Source organism: Tachypleus tridentatus, chromosome 9 (assembly GCF_004210375.1).
Source record: "Tachypleus tridentatus isolate NWPU-2018 chromosome 9, ASM421037v1, whole genome shotgun sequence".
In the NCBI taxonomy this organism is placed as follows: domain Eukaryota; kingdom Metazoa; phylum Arthropoda; class Merostomata; order Xiphosura; family Limulidae; genus Tachypleus; species Tachypleus tridentatus.
In genome coordinates, this window is record NC_134833.1 from 107306069 (window position 1) to 107323382 (window position 17314).

General features: G+C 35.7%; 1 protein-coding gene across 1 annotated transcript in view; it reads left to right on the plus strand.

Moving 5' to 3' along the window:
* The window catches only part of LOC143226000 (ATP-binding cassette sub-family C member 4-like), a 153272-nt gene that overhangs the window by 38281 nt on the left and 97677 nt on the right, over nucleotides 1–17314 (plus strand). The window contains exons 3-7 of the mRNA XM_076456328.1: nucleotides 4656–4773; nucleotides 9836–10054; nucleotides 10262–10351; nucleotides 11984–12147; nucleotides 14451–14576. Of these exons, the coding sequence (XP_076312443.1) occupies nucleotides 4656–4773; nucleotides 9836–10054; nucleotides 10262–10351; nucleotides 11984–12147; nucleotides 14451–14576 (717 nt within the window). The remainder of the gene's footprint in view (nucleotides 1–4655; nucleotides 4774–9835; nucleotides 10055–10261; nucleotides 10352–11983; nucleotides 12148–14450; nucleotides 14577–17314) is intronic.

The window sequence follows — 17314 nt, forward strand, 5'->3', positions numbered from 1 at the left end:
GCTTCAAAGAGTCCATTAGCGATGTATTGCCCGAGGGTATCGGGTGATAAACCTCAGATCTTTAAATGGTCTTGAGCTTATTTGCACGCCGTCATGAGAAACTGTTGTTGGTCTAGGTTTTCTTTAACAGCAGCAGCCATTACTGCAACGATGAACGCGATGATGCGTGAAGGCTTTAGGACTTGCTGGATGGCGGTCGTTCTTCAGCTGGTGCTTGTTCACTATATTGTGGTTGTGGTTCTTGCTTCACAGTGTTAGCATAACTGCGGGGTTGCTGTTGTTTACTTGTTGATGGTTGATTAAAACTTGGGGTTTGTCAAGGTAGTGTAGGGAACTGGCCGTTAGGTACTGGTGCGGTTTGTGCACGTGCAGTATTGGAAAACTTCGCCCTGATGGCAGTGACAAACTGAAATTTGGGTCAGCCTCGGAAACATGCCGCGTGCTAACCTTCACAGTTGCTGCACATGGTGTCGTTTCTATCTTTCAGGCAGTTGTTGACGGTGTGATCACCTGGACACCGAACGCAGCGTCTTTCAGCGGTGCAGGTGGTTTTCGTGTAGCCAAAGCGTTGACAGTCAAAACACTGTATTACGTTTGTCTCGGGAAAGTTGGGTTCTTCAACCCGAAAACGACGAAACCAGAGGATAATTCCGTTCTTTAAGAAGGAAGTGGTTTGGGTGATGTCGTTAATAGTGATTTTAATTAAAGGCATGACTTGTTGTGTTTTAGCAGATCGTATTCTCGAAAAGTTAGAAAATTTAACTTTTCGTAGCCTCAGTTCCTCGTCGATTTCTTGGTCCGAGGTATCACAAGAGCCGCGTAAACAAACATAACTCCCTTTTATATAGAGCACGCGAACGTCAAAGTGACCCCCGAGCTGGCTGACTGCTAGTACCACTTTTTACTTCCAAGTTGTGTTAGTTTATATGAAACGAATGGGAATTTCTCTCCTTATTTTGGCATTAGGGCTTACAAAGAATATTCATTTTAAACATCGAAATCTAAGGAAAAAGATATAACATACATACAATTGGGTCATTTCATGAATAAGAAACAAATAACAACTAAACATAGTTCAACATTACGAAAAACTGCTCTGCGGCATTGAAATCACCAAATTATATGAATAGCACATGAAAATCCAGAACATATCCATGAAATACTGTTAGAGAAAGTGTTTATCTTTAACCATATAGCACAAATACTTAATTAGAGGGTAGTGATAATGTAAAATTACAGGGCGGCTAATTAGGGAACACAAACACAGCTTTGATATGGCATGTAGTAAAACTGTGGGCAGCTAATGAGAGTGAGTTGGCATCTGGATCTCGATCGGGCTGAGCCGACAGTTAACCGTACGCAGAGCGTACATCATGGTCAGCGGCTCCGTGATCATACGCTTAGGGCGTTCGAGGCGGGAATCACGCGATCGAACAAAGCAAACCCGCGGCCTGGATATTGAATGGTCATAGTAGCACCAAAACAAAATCTCTAAATTGCAGTTGACCTTCACAGAAAGGCTGGTTTCTTCATAAGTTCACATTATTCATACAGACCAAACTGTGATTGTGATATTGTTCTTATTATAATAAGTGTGACAAGGACCTGTTACAATAATGTAACTACTACATTACATTAAATTAGGCACTTCTAAATAGCCCAATGACAATTTCAAAATTCATTCTAGAATTGTTTAAAAATATTATTTGGTCAGTTAACATGTAAGGTTATTATCTAATCATAAATATAACATTGATTAGATTGTAAGTCACAATTTTAAGTGTATGCTACAATCATCAGTACAATTTTGGATGGCTGATACACAATGCAAAATTATCTCACAGAGGACACAACACTGGCCAAATGCTTCATAGTTTTGACCTATACACAATACACTTACACATGCATGCTATGTTTTACTTATAAAGATAAATGAAATTAATGAGTAAATACCTGTGAAACCTTTGGTTTATCAAGTAAAATCCCTGATGATCTGTTGTAACTTGAAATCAACTTGGTTGTCTAATCTTCGTCAAAGCTCAAGATAGAATGGCATTACACAGGGAGCTGCACTACAGCGCATGAGTTCAGTGCATTCAGTACGTTGCTATGGGACGCATGACGTTTGTTTGTTTGTTTGTTTGTTTGTTTTGGAATTTCGCACAAAGCTACTAGAGGGCTATCTGTGCTAGCCGTCCCTAATTTAGCAGTGTAAGACTAGAGGGAAGGCAGCTAGTCATCACCACCCACCGCCAACTCTTGGGCTACTCTTTTACCAACGAATAGTGGGATTGACCGTCACATTATACACCCCCACGGCTGGGAGGGCGAGCATGTTTAGCGCGACGCGGGCCGCATGACACATACTTCCGTCTTAATGAAGACGTTGAGTTCTACAGATCTATGTCTCTTTTATGTTAATTGTTAAGCAATAACAACGATTGTGTTTTCCATATTTTATGAATATATGTAAGTAACAATATTGGAGGGCTCAGGCCCCCTGGCGCCGCTACTGCAACTGACGATGATTTTTGACAGCTTGCTTCCTGCCCCATCCAATGTCACTTAGTCACTTTTAACTCCAGTGGATGTGTCCAGGCCTTTTATATTTTTTGGAGTTGATTAACCAAGTTTGTTACATTTGTGCTTCTCTCCATTTTTGTTTTGCTTCCCACACTTTTAAATGGGACACCTTCAGCAAAATCTCTTGCTCCTCTCCATGACAAGATATTGAAGTTCATGCCAACAACTTGGCAGAAACCAGTTACATTCTATGATTAGTATACCTCAATCTCCCACATAAAATGAAAGCCCATGCTTTGACTTACCACCTACCTGACTTTCCTCTTTTCTTATTGGAAGAGTTAGATTCTCTTCTGCCTCTGTGGGAGTTTGGATTACTATTCTCCTCAGGTATTGTGTGTGTTTACAGTGGGTTACTGTAGAAGTGGATACATTTACCAGTACCTGAATTACAGGCTTCCCATGTAAGTCTTTTATTTCTCACCAGTTTTGGCTTTAGCTGTTGAGGAATACAAACATGATTGAGGGACTGGTATCTTTATATGCATATTCTTCCATCCATCTTCTTCCTTATGTCCCCAAGTCATGTCATTCAAGCCTCTTTATATGGAACCCTTTGGTGGTTCCACTCTAGCTTGTGCAACCATGGTTTCTGCTTATGTGCCTTCTGCTACTGATACCTCTTCCTTTCTTACCCACCCCTGTTCATCCAGTTCCATTGTTTTTTAAAGATATATATATATTCTTCCCTTCCAGTTTCTGAGTATAAGGTAAATGATGGATGGTCGTCTTTTATAGTAGGCTAGATATTCATATCCAGTTTGTGTTGTTTGAGGTAGAACTTCCCATTACAGTCTGTCATACTCTAGCCACACCACCCAACACGTCCCGTCATTTTTGTAATGGGGTTTGTCCTGTGATACTATACTTATTGTGATACATCATTTTCATAATCAAAGAGCATATGTGGCTCAGAAGCCGTATAATCTCCTAAATGTATCTTTATGTATTTTTTTCACACTCCTCATGGGCTTCCTTTTAGCCTTTCTGAAGAAAGATAATCTAGGTTATATTATACTGGTTCCCACAACAGGTCATTGTGTGATTCTAGCTGTTACGTCAGAGAGGTTATATACAGTATTTGAATTTAACAGTTTCCTACACTGAAAATGTATTTCTGATAGATTATTATCTCCACTCGTACCCACTCTTCATCATCACTTCCTATGTCTTTTTCCTTTTATGTTGCTTGATGTGGAAGTGAAGTTGAGCTAAGCTCGTGTATATGCAAAAACGGCTCGTTTGGGTTGAGAAAATATTTTACATAGAGGATCGAAACATTGTTCGCTCTTCTATGTAAAATATTTTCTCAACCCAAACGAGCCGTTTTTGCATATATATTTCTCTACAAGTGGGTTTTCTCGACATCACTGAGCTAAGCTCAACTAGATGTGCTAGATGTTGTGTTGCTCCTGTATTAGTAGAAGACTGTTGCATGTTCATTTACTTGTCATCATGCAGCTGCCTCTCATGAAACCATGAGGGTAAATGGAAGTATTAAGATCAGTGGCAAGAAAAAAATTTACACACACAGAAGGCGGTAAAGTTATGTTTAGCTGCCATAGGAGAAGAGGTACGAATACATTAGAAAAAGACGTTCAGTGTAGCAAAATATTAAAATTGAATTTTCCAATTACTATCAATGAGATAAATGTAATTAAAACTTGTTTTGTAAAAATAAGTGCATAAAATGTCTGCTTTAATTTCCCATTATCACAACTGTGTGTTTTTCTTATAGCAAAGCCACATCGGGCTATCTGATCAGCCCACCGAGGGGAATCGAACCCCTGATTTTAGCGTTGTAAATCTGGAGACATACCGCTGTACTAGCGGGGGGCGTCACAAGTGTTTAACAGTAAAATTAGTATATTTTATAGCTGTTTGGAGAAGCACTAACTACACTCTTTAGGAAAGGGGATTTTTAAGTATATATAAATTAAAAATGAAAATTTACAGAAATAGGACTTCCTTAATTAAAACCAGTTTATTAAGGTATCTTTAAACGATCACTGATAAATGTTATGTTACAAAGAACAGTGTTTATATAACTTCTATGTAATTTTCTACTTTAGAGAATGGAACAAAGAAATAGTAAAAAATAATGCAGGAAAAAAACCAAGTTTAAAGAAAGCAGTTATTCGAAGCTTTGGTTGGAAATATGCTGCTATGGTTCTTTTGTTATGCTGTGAGGTAAGTGTCAGTATATATATATGTATTAGAGTTCATAAACACCAGTAAAAGTGTTTGAAAAATTACTTCTTTTAAAAATTTTCGAAATGTTGTCAAGTAATTAGAGATGAAAAATTATTATTTACATTTTCTATTTCTTTTAAAAATTACTCAGTCACAGGCAGCATGATAAGCTCTATGCTTGACAATGATATACAGTATTTTAAAATATATTACAGTTACAGCCATCCTAAAGTGAATTATAATGAGCTCAAACTGTCACTTTATGCAATTCCTCCATTTATGAGTAAAGACAGTTAAGTGTTGAGAAATAAACAAAAAATATTTTGAAATTAATATATCCAAGAAATTTGGTGTCTATAGCTTTAAAATCGGCCTAGAGAATATATTTTAAGAATTTTAATACAACTATGCACAATGAAAATTCATAATAATGATATTTTGGTTACATATTTCTAAAAGAAAATCCTATGAGATTTATGTATTGTGAATTGAGCAGCTGAACTACTTGAAGGCACTGATCAAATGTGGATGGATCCTCCAAATACAAACTTAAATAAAATAATGAACAAACAGTCCATAGGTAAATGACCACTTCTTGAAGATTCTGAGAAGCAATCTAAAACATCTGTAACATCTGTTGTACATCATTTCTTATACTACATTCTTTTCCAGACAAACCTTTAAGGCAAATGTCACTCTTTTTCATTCAGAAGGGACTAGAGGGACTAGTCAGTAAAGAAGCTTCAATCTGGTGACATACTGGTGGAAATATCAACATCTCAACATAGTGGCATCCTTTTGCATTCAAAGGTGATTGGGGATATACCTATTGAGATTACTCCTCATGCTACTTTGAATTCATCATGAGGAGTTATTGTTGAGAGGGATTTGAAGAACATCCCCGAGTCGGAGATTCTCGCTGATTTCTCCACGCAAGGAGTTTCTGCAGTGAGGTGTAACTCCACTCGCAAAGATGGAATTACAATGCCGACCAACGTCCTCATTCTGACATTTACATCACCACTTCCACCTGCCACCATTAAGGCAGGTTATCTTAATTGCAGGGTATGGACATACATTCCAAACCTTCTCAAATGTTTCCAGTGTCAGCAGTTTGGTCACTCAGAGACGTCATGTTGTGGTTCCTTGATGTGTGCTTGTTGTAGTGGCAAGGAACACAATGCCTATGAGTGTGAAATGGACCCTCATTGTATCATTTGCAATGGCTCTTGCCTGTCCTACTTTCGTTCTTGCCCCAAATGGTTGGATGAAAAAGAGGTGCAGCATTTCAAAATGATTCATAACATTACTTATCCTGAGGCTCGAAAGTTGCTGTCCACCACTTCATCTCAGACATATGCTGCTGCACTTCATTCCAATACTACAGTGGTAGTGTAGACGGATCTCTCTGTGCCTCCAAAAGATCATTCTCAAACCAAATGAAAAGCCTTTTGACCTCCATGGTTAAAAACGTTAATGAATCAACTTCAACACCCATCTCTGCACCTTACATACATACCAACAAATCTCAATATCCACTTCCTTTGTTCTAGGTACAGGCACTACCTCAGATACATCTTCTTCTCCCACTCCAAGATGCAAAACGATCATTTGTTCATGTCCTCAATCGTTGAAGTCTTCTTTCAACAACAAAGACCTACACAACTGACCCAGGTCAGGATCCATGGAGGTCGAAAGACCTCCCTCGAAAAAAGGCAGTAAAGAAAAAAGATGCAGTCATAAACAGAAGGGTTCTCCACCCTATTCGCCTAAACATAAGTAAAAATGGCTACCTTGATACAATGGAACTGTCAAGGTTTACATTCTAATCTGGGTGACATCAAAACACTAATTGCTTCCTATCATCCTGTATGTCTTTCTTACAGGAAACATTTCTGAAACCTGCCGATACAGTCACCTTTTGGCAATTTTCTTTGTACAGAATGATAAACAGAATGACAGACTGTGTGATGGACGAGTGCATGGAGGGCTGGCACTGTTGGTTGATCAACATGTGCCCACCCTGTCTTTGCCACTCGATACACCCTTGAATGCTGTAACCATCCGTGTTTCCTTGGGTTGTACCATCACTGTGTGTTCTTTCTACCTGTCACTTAGAAAGACCTATAATCAATCATACCTTGATGCTCTCATTTAACAGTTGCCGTCTCCCTTTTTAATCATGGAGACTTTAATGGCCATCATCCGCTCTGGGGAAGTGCTGATTTTGATATGAGGGGTTGCTCCATAGAGCATATGCTCTCTGATCACAACCTTTTTCCTTTCAATACTGGTTCTTCTACTTATTATCATGCACCTAGTTAGTCCTTTAATGCTATTAGTCTCTCATTTTGCTCCCTTCACTATTCTTCCATTTTTCATGGAGGGTTGACAATAATCTACAAGGCAGTGATCATTTTCCTGTAATTTTGACAGAGACTGGCTGTGGTCAATGCCACCCAACCCGTGTGCCCTGGTGGAAGCTGGATCAAGCAAACTGGCCCCCTTTCACTGCTCTTACAGAACTTGATCCTGCCATCGTCCGTAAGAAATCCATAGACGACTGTGTGGCAGCAGTAACTGACTGTATTATGCAAGCAGCTGCTTAATCTTTCCTAAAACCCCGACAGGTTTTATATGATATCCTCGTCTGTGATGGAATCCTGCCTGCCATATGGCACAGAAGGCTCAAAAATGGGCCTGGGATACTTTTCGTAGGTATCCCACATTCTCACATTGCATAACTTTCCGGCAGGCCCATGCACATACTCGGTAGGTAAGACGTCAAAGCCAGAAGGAAGCTTGGATTAAGTTCACAACCAGCATATCTTCTACCACCAGTTCCAAAAGCATATGGGACAAGATTCGAAAGGTCAGTGGGCAATATATTTCTGTCCCCCTCTCGATCTTGCTCTCTGATGGCCAGAAAGTAGCTTATACCTGGAGTATCGCCGATATTCTTGATGGAAGCTTATGCTTGGTATCTAGCACTTCTGCTTCTTCCTCCACCTTCTTAGCTATCAAGACTTGGGCAGAGTGATTGCCTCTTTCCTTTTGAGCTGATTGTCTCTATTACTATAATTTCCCCTTTACACTAGTAGAACTCAAGCTGGCCCTTCATCAGTCTGGCAGTACATTGGTCAGATATGATGATATACACTACAAGGTGCTATTCCATCTCTCTCCTGCTTCTCTTGCTATTCTCCTGATTGTTTTTAACCAGATCTGGCAGGAGGATATTTTCCTGATGCATGTGCCAGGCTATTGTCCTGCCTTTATTCAAACCTGGAAAGGATCCCAAGATTCCTTCAAACTACCATCCAATTGCTTTGACGAGCTGTCTCATTAAAATCTTAGAGGATGGTTAATTCTCATCTTGTTTGGTTCCTCGAATCAAACAAACTCCTCTTGCTCCTCTAGTGTGGGTTTTGACGACAGTGCCCAATCATAGACCACCTAATCCAACTTGAGACATCAATCAGGGAAGACTTTCTGAAGTGACATTTTGTTTCTGTATTTACTTTAACAAATATTATGATACAATGTGCAGATGTGGCATCTTGTAAAACTTCCACTCCTATGGGTTGCATAACCATTTTCCAATTTTTGTTAAACATATTTAAGAGACTTGTGACTCCAAGCCCATATGGGTTTGACAGTTCCCACAGGAACTTGGATTCCCTTAAGTCTGTGTCTTGAGTGTCACACTTTTCATTATAAAGATTAATGCCATCAGTGGATAACTCCCTCTACCGTTGCAAACGGTCTCTATGACGTGAATTTCCACTTCTTGTGTAAGTCATCGAGTGTGAGGTTTATTGAACAGCAGTCACAAGTTGCCCTTAGTTACTTACTAAAGTGGACTACAGCAAATGGTTTTACCTTTACTCACTCTAAAACTGTTTGCATGCACTTCTGCCACCAATAGGATATTCACCCAGATCCTGAGCTCTGTCTTGGAGAAGTTGTGCTTCCTGTGGTCCCTGAGGCAATGTTCTTGAGGCTTATCTTTGACCATAATCTGGCCTTTATACTACACATCAAGCAGCTATGAGTCAAGTGTACAAGGGCACTGAAAATCCTTAGTGTCCTCTCTTCCACTTCTTGAGGAGCAGATTGATGTTCTGTGCAAAAAATCATGCCCACATTTAATCAAAACTGAACTTTGGGTCTCTGGTCTATAACTCTGCCAGGATCTTGGCATTGTAAATGTTGGACTCTGTTCACCATCAGTTATACTTTTTGCAACACCCAGATTTGAGCAGTTACATACAGTTCATCCCTTTGATTAGGTGTCCTCGTTTTATCCTCACAGAATGTTGGTTCCCCATAGAAAATATGTTGGGTTAGAGTGAATCAATTCACCTACATCCTTGCACAAGTAGATGCAACCCAAAATTGGTGTTGATTTCAATCCCCAATTCTTGGGTTAAAGGTGAAGTTGGCATTGTTCCAATCTTACCTTTGCAGGATGTTGATTCTTTGTAGAGGAAATATTGGTTGATGTGTACCTGCCATGTATGGTCCAACATACCCTGGTTTCATTATCAGGAATATCCTTCAGATGCTTTTAGGGTATTTCTGTCTCTCCCTTGCATTGGCCCCTCCTTCATTTCAATGTGGGATTCTAGTTATTCTCAATAGAAGGTAAGTACCCTATCAAAACTTAATTTTCCTATATGAAATTGTATTTTTGATAAGTACTTGGCTTCACTCACACTTTCCACCCTTCTTGTTACTGTTGATGCACTTTCCTTCTGCCAAACTTTGAAATGGAGAATACGTAGTGGAGTGTAAAGGAAGCCACACTGAGCATGTCATGCTCTTATAGGTAAAAGGTGAAGCATAATGTTTTCCATGAGAGACAATTCCAACAAGGAGAACAAAATGCTTATGGCAAGCATTAATAAACAAGTTCTCATAGAGCTACATCAAATGAAAATAACTAATCTTGTGAATGGGGTAAGCATCCCTCAGAAATACATTTTCAGTAAGGAAAATTATAACTTTCCTGTATATTTCCTTCATTTAACATTTGCTTGTTTGTCTGTTATTTCAGGAATGTGGGACACAAATATTGCAGCCTGTAATGCTAGGTTGGGTGATTCGTTATTTCAGTGATCCAACAGCCATCACAAAAGAAGAAATGTATTTATCAGCAGGAGGAGTTTGTTTGCTGGCTGCTCTTCAGATCTTCTTTCATCACCCATACTTTTTAAGAGTTTGGAGAACTGGAATGAGATTAAGAATAGCCAGCTGTAATTTAGTGTATAAAAAGGTTGTGTATGTTAGCATATTTTAAGTGCAAATTTTAGCAACATATCTTTCATAATGTTATTTATAAATGTGTAGCATTTTTAGGGTTAGAAGTGTAGTTCCTTAGAACTCAAAAACTTTTATGTTTTTCTATCATTTTAATCATTTTATAAGAGTAGTGTTGTTTCACCATGCAATTTTTTGTGTCCTGTGAATTTTTTTTTTTTAGGCCTTAAAGCTTGATCAGACATCTCTTGAAAATACAACAATTGGACATATGGTGAACCTTCTATCCAATGATGTAAATAGATTTGATCAGGTATATACATTAAGGTTTCAAACTTATAAATGAAGCTTTATGGTGTATATTTTGGATATTTGTGGTTCTAGCACTTCACTGTTTTATAAATATGAAGACTGTGAATTAGTTAATTCTTATGCATGCTGTAGTAATCTGGTAATTGTTTTTTAAACTTGACAAAGTGTCCTTATGACACAATGACTAATGGTTTTACAAGAATAAAAAGTGAAAGAATAATAAATACTTAATACGGTAAAGTATAACACCTTTTCATTGTCATTTTATAGAAGGTACTGTTAACTTACAGGTTTCACATTTTATCTTCACCAAATTAGTCTTTTAGATCTATATTTTGTTTTTACTTTCTTGAAGATTCTTTTCTGATACTAGAAATAATCAGCTGGGTCAGTTTAACATTAGGTATTATCTTATAATATATACCTTTGAAAATTTTATGGTTTGCAAACCAACTTAATAATATCATAGTTTTGAATTTGTTGCATTACAAAAATCAAATTCCTACCACACTTCAATGGCACAAAAAGGTGAGAATGGTAACTTGTTGAAATTGTGATATATTTAATCCAGCTGTTGAGTTTTGTTATCAAATGAGAGATCTTTTGTGGCAGACAAGAAAAAAATCATAAAAGATGTTTTTACATATGCATCTTGTGTTAACTCTATGAAAGACAATGACTAAGAAATTTGAAATAAAGAAATGAAAAACAAAACAAAAATATCTACTTAAAAATTTATGCATCATATTCAGTCTATAACATTATTCAAAAAGAATGTTTATCTTCTGTCTTATATGTAGGTTTGAGTTCATGAAGTAATTGAAGTACTGAATCATAATTGTATTAGAATCTCAGCTTCATTTTCAGCTAGAACTGACTACTCTTTCCAAAAAGAAACATTTAAAAAGATAATGTTTAAGTTAGTAATTCAAAAGTTAACAGGCAACATAATTATGTAGAATTAGATGAATTAAAAGAAAATCAGATCTGTATTTTGCTGTTTTGTATCTTTCTTAAAAACTGGTGTTAAAAACTTTAGATTTTTCAATTTTCGCTGGATTTAGATAAATGGATATTTTGATATCGGTAGCTACAATATTAACTTTGTGATATTTCCAAGTTTCTTTATTGTGCATTTTACCTGAAAATGTTGGAGACGTGAAAATCACTTTATTGTTAATAAATGTTTTTTTTTTTAATGTAAGCAGTATCATGCTTTATTAAAAGTTAACAGGCAACATAATTATGTAGAATTAGATGAATTAAAATTTATTTTTAATATATGCATATACTATAATATTACATTGTGTAATTAAATATAAATGAGGCATATTGCTGAAAACTGTTTTCATGAACTGACATCCCTCTCTTAAATTGTAAAAATTTAATACAGTACACAAACTAACATAATTTTGGTAAGATGGCTGAAATTAACTGTTTATGATAATTTGTGCTAGTTATGTACTCACACTCATTGCATGCCAACTCTTCAGGTAATAAATATTCTTCACAATGACCCACAGCAAATAAGCATAAGTTAATTTGTTTTCTGTTTTATATATTTTAATCACTAACATCAATACAATTTTATTTTTGCTTTTGGTTTATAATTATTATTTTGCCATTCTTTTAGTCTACTGTATTTTTACCTTTCCTGGTTGTTGGACCTCTTCAAACTATAATTGCTATGACAGTTTTATGGCAACATTTAGGCCCTGCTTGTCTTGCTGGACTCTCTGTTATTTTGCTGTACATTCCTTTCCAAAGTACTATGGGAAAGCTGTTTTCTGAGCTTAGGTAAATAAAATGTGTTGGTGACTTCTCATACAGAATTAAAGAAAATAGTCTATTTTTGATTTTCTGATTGATATATTTTATGGAGCATATTTCATTGATTATTTTATAATAGAAACTCAAGAAAAATAACTTTTTTTAATGCACAGCATTCTATGTTGGAGCTTTACCAGGTTCTTATCTTTACATTGAAAAAAAAGATGGGTATTTAATGGAATTGTTGTTCTGAAATATCCAAATGAATATGAATGTAGTTGAATATAGTATTTTAGTGGCATTATAGGAAAAAAACAAACTGATAAACATCAGATGATTAATGCATTTTGGAAGCTCATACTTGAAATTTAATTTATTAATAAATATTTAAGGGTTGACTGAAGTTAAAGAATATGTGATTAAAGGAGTCATTGCTACTTTTAGTACAAAGTTTATTAGAAATACCCACCTTGTTAACTACATGTAGTCATGAAAGTGACTGTAACTCTGAAAGTATCAAATATATGTTCACAAAACTTGGCAAGTTTTTGTAAACATTACAATTTTTTTTTTAACAGAAAAAAAGTATTTTTATGAAAGACTTGTCTTTAAATTTATAAAGCCTTTACTGACTTTTATGCTCAGAATAAAACTATTTTTGTCTAGAAGTTACCATATTTAATTTGCACAACCTTTAGAATGTCCTAAATGGAAACAGAAATTTGCTTAGTAAAATGTTATATTTTATCTCATATTTTCTCTACCTTTACACTAACTGTAGCAAAATTATCAATGCAAAATCAAATGAAAAATTTAAAAACATGAAATAAAATACCTTTTTTCTTCTCTTTTTGAATGGATCATTTGTTGTGAAATTTTTACATGCAAATTACATTTTCATCATTTCAATAATTAAACTTTTCATATTTACTTTATTTGATGGTTTTGTTATCTTTAGACAATGATAACAAATGTATACATAAAAAAAATTACATCAGGAGACCACTGTGGTTTCCTGTAAACATTATATAAACACATTATATCTGCACTTGCTCTGTAACTGTCTGCAATTCAAATAATTCGTGCACCCTTCATATGTGGATTTTAGAACACAAAAACTATCAGTCACAAGAATATAATATCCAAATTTACTATAATTCACCTGGCATGTCATTAAGATATAAATAGATCATAAAATTCTGTTAGCCATTCAGAACATTTTTAAACACAAAAATCATCTAGGTTAAAAATTCTATTTTCCTTTCAAAATTTTAGCACCATAATTATATGATATTACATTTTTATCAAGACAATATTTCCTGCCAAATTCAAATGGAAAGGTGAAATTTGATATAGAGCAAAATCTATTCTTCCTTTTAGTTATAGACACATCCATCAGCCATGTAAAGTTAATAAGCAAGAAATCTGAAAAGTGAGAGAGGGGAAAGGTCTTTTCTAATTGGTCTGAAATATTTATTGATATTTCAGTGAATAAAGAAGGTAGACAGTCAAAGTTTTAGATTTCTGTTTTTAATTATGTATAGTTTATAACTGGTTGGAAACTGCAGAAACCTGTTTTAGAAGTTATAATATTTTAAAGAAAAAAAATAAGTTCGACATGATCAGACTTGCACCTGCAGGACTATAAGTGTGTTGAAGAAGGACATTTCAGAACCAGTGTAAGATAACAGAAAAAGGCAAAGACACTGTATCATTTGAAAAAAGCATTGTAAAGCATGCACATCCAGCAGAGTCTCAGTGGTCAAGACAGTTTCATTAGTAGGCTGATCCCAAACACAAGTCATTTGAGTTTATGATCACTGGATAAAAAAAGGTGAATAAAATATCTTCTGAGAGGAGGTATTTTATGAAAATGATCATGTAATGACAGGAAAAGAGTGGCAGTTAACACAGATGGTAAAGTCCATCATCAAACAATACAATAATTGACAGACATTCAGTATAGGGCAATCCATACCAATCTCTAACTCTACTTTCTAAAGAATGGATGTTGTAGTATCAGACCATTATGTAAACCACTGGACTCTGTTTTAAAGAAGAAAAATGCCTTGAGTGGTGTGAAAAACATAGGCATTGGACTAATAAAAAACTTATGAACAGTGATATTTAATAAATCACATTTTTTACCACTTTTTTCATATCATGTGTGTCATTTTGACAAAAGGTAGCCCAAACTGTCATTAAGTATAAGCCCTGATAATGTGGTCAGCCAGTGTGTTTTGGTAAAATAACATTTCATTAAAATCTTGAGTAATATTTTAGTTTTTAAATTGATGTTTTTTTGTTTCATTTACAACTCTTGTCAACAGAATGAAAGCAGCAAGCATCACAGATGAGAGGATTCATTTGATGAAAGAGATTGTTTCTGGTATGCGAGTGATTAAAATGCATATTTGGGAGAAACATTTTGCTGACCTTATTGAGTCTTCCAGAAGGTAAAACATTTTAACACTTAATAAAACATTTAAACATAATGCTATGTTTTATTCTTTTTTAAAACACTGTCATATTCTGAAGTAAGTCAGAAGTAGTATTATCATGGTATCCACAATAATCACAATGAAGAAACTGTAAAGTACCTTCAACAGTGCTGTTTCAGTAACCATAGAGCAGGGGTTCCCAACATTTTGGCACTCACGACACGAAAATGTAATTGATGAAATAAAATTAATGTTATCCCAAGCTACTTCTAACAAGCTACGCGACTCCCCTGCCAAGGCTTTGCAACCCCCTGGGGGGTCGCGACCCACCGGTTGGGAACCCCCTGCCATAGAGTATTATAATACAAGAGTAAAGTACATGTTTATATGGTTATTATGCATGTAAAATCTTAAATAAACATGCTTTATTTCTCCAGACATATTTTTACCACATTAATTCTAAATTGTACCTTAGAAGAAATGTATTATCATAATAAAGTGCTCCTGTTGTATTACTTTAACATTCCTTTTGTAATTATTGTGAATGGCATAATATTATTACTTATTATAATATTATAATAATATTTGATAAACTATTTATCAAAGTAAAAATTCCACGGATATTTTAAAAAAATTTCTCATGTAAGGGGACGAAGAGGAACTACAACGTTCCTGAACACCCCAGTTGGAGAGAGAACTCTTCTGATTTCTCTCTCTCTAAACTAAACCCCTGCTACATTAGTTTGCGTTTATATATTCAAACATCTAAGCCAGCCCTCTACATTCCGACACTCAGTTACATAACCCCTTTCAAACATGTGGTCAGCTTCCGGTCAGTTACCTCTCTCTTTCTTTGTGAACTTGACGATGACCGAAGAAGGTCGAAATGTTGTTCACTCCTCTACGCAAAAAAAATTTTCTCAACCCAAACGAGCCGTTTTTACATATATAAGTAAAATCCGAATCTGGTTTGTTTGATTGTTTTTAATTTTGTGCAAAACTACACGAGGTATATCTGTGCTAGCCATCCCTAATTTAGCAGTGTAAAACTAGAGGGAAGGCAGCTAGTCAGGGGCGTAGATCCTGGGGAGGATGGGTGTGATACATCCCTTCTTCATTTTAGGTGGGGGGTATGGTGCATACAATCATCCCCTCTACAGTTTGGTCTGTTGAATTGTTTTATTGCATCACAGGCCTACAAATTGTGTGTTTGTTCTTGTATTCTTACCAATCAAATTGCATAATTAGGCCTAGATGTAAGCTTTTTTCAGTAGCCGAAATGTACATCTTTAATACAGGCGTGCTTCTAAGTTTTTCGATCTAAGCGATAGTTCGTAAGTATCAGTCAGTAGGCCTAAGTATACATGGAAGTATCGTGGCAACAAGATTACTCTGTGATTGCATGTTTACAGCTTTAAGGTTCACGTAATCAGAGATTACTAATTTGCAAATTGAACAGTCCATATAAGTGGTTGCAAAAATCATCCCCCCCCCATCGGGTGTAATAAATCTACGCCCCTTCAGCTAGTTATCATCATAGTGTTAAGAATATTGAGATAAGTGCTGCCATCTGTAGTTAGGAATATTTTTTTTTGTACATGTGCTTTCAATGAATAAACACGTATCAACAGATTAACCAATGTGGTTACTAATATTTGTGACATTTTGTATTTCTTGTTGTATCCAATTCGTACCCGAGTTTAAACTCATACAGACAAAAGGCAGCTAGTTCAGTTAATACTACAACGTGATTGTTAATATCACGTGATGATTAGCATATACTGGCTACTGCGAAAGCAAATTAATATACTGAATATACTCTGGTGCCTCGATTATCAGCGCTGGTCCAGGGAAAACAATAACTGGGGGGGGGAGAAACAGTGGATAATCAAAGCACTGGTGTATCTCACTAGCAAGACCATTCTTTAATTAAAATACAATTATTCAATATACTTGAAGTGCCTTATTTTAAATTATTGTCTTTTTACCGTCGTTTAACTACATAATCATGAAACATGATAAAAGTCACCATGATCATAAGAGCCAAGTGTCAATCGGCCACACACGATGTCTCCGAATTTCGTGAATTACATGAGTCAAATTCCACTTTTTTTCTTCTATAATACTACCCGTTTTAATTGCTCATTTATATTTCAGTGTAATTTGAACACTAAAGTAGGCATAAATAGCTCTAAGTGTCGGCACTTTTTCCGCTATAAATGCTTAAGGAATTCGGTGCTTGTCAATACTTATGAAAAATAAGTAAAAAATTAGTAAAAATATATTATTGGTAATTATTACGCAACAACCTTTGTTAAAACAGATTAAAAAAAGATTGTGTAACTAAACTAACAAAATATCCACATGCATCTGCCGCTAATTTGATTATTAAGGGGTGCCCTCCGTGCAGCATAGAACAGTGAACAACAGAAGTTGGGTGAAACTCTTAAGAAATATTAGTGTATTTTAGAATATTATGTTTTTAATTACTAATCAAATAAAATTAGTCAAACTAGAAATATTTTTTTTATTTCTATCGTAATAGCTAAAAATAAAAGCTGCAACAAAGCAAGGCTTAGAAGATAAAATGGTCAACTTACGATTCAGAGCACATCAAATCTTGCACAAGAAAACTTTATACGTAAGCTACACCTGATTTAAATCCAAAACTGAGTTATGAGCAAGAATTTCCTTAAAGTATGTACATTACTGTCCAGAACGGCCCCCGCTAGTACAGCGGTATGTCTCCGGAT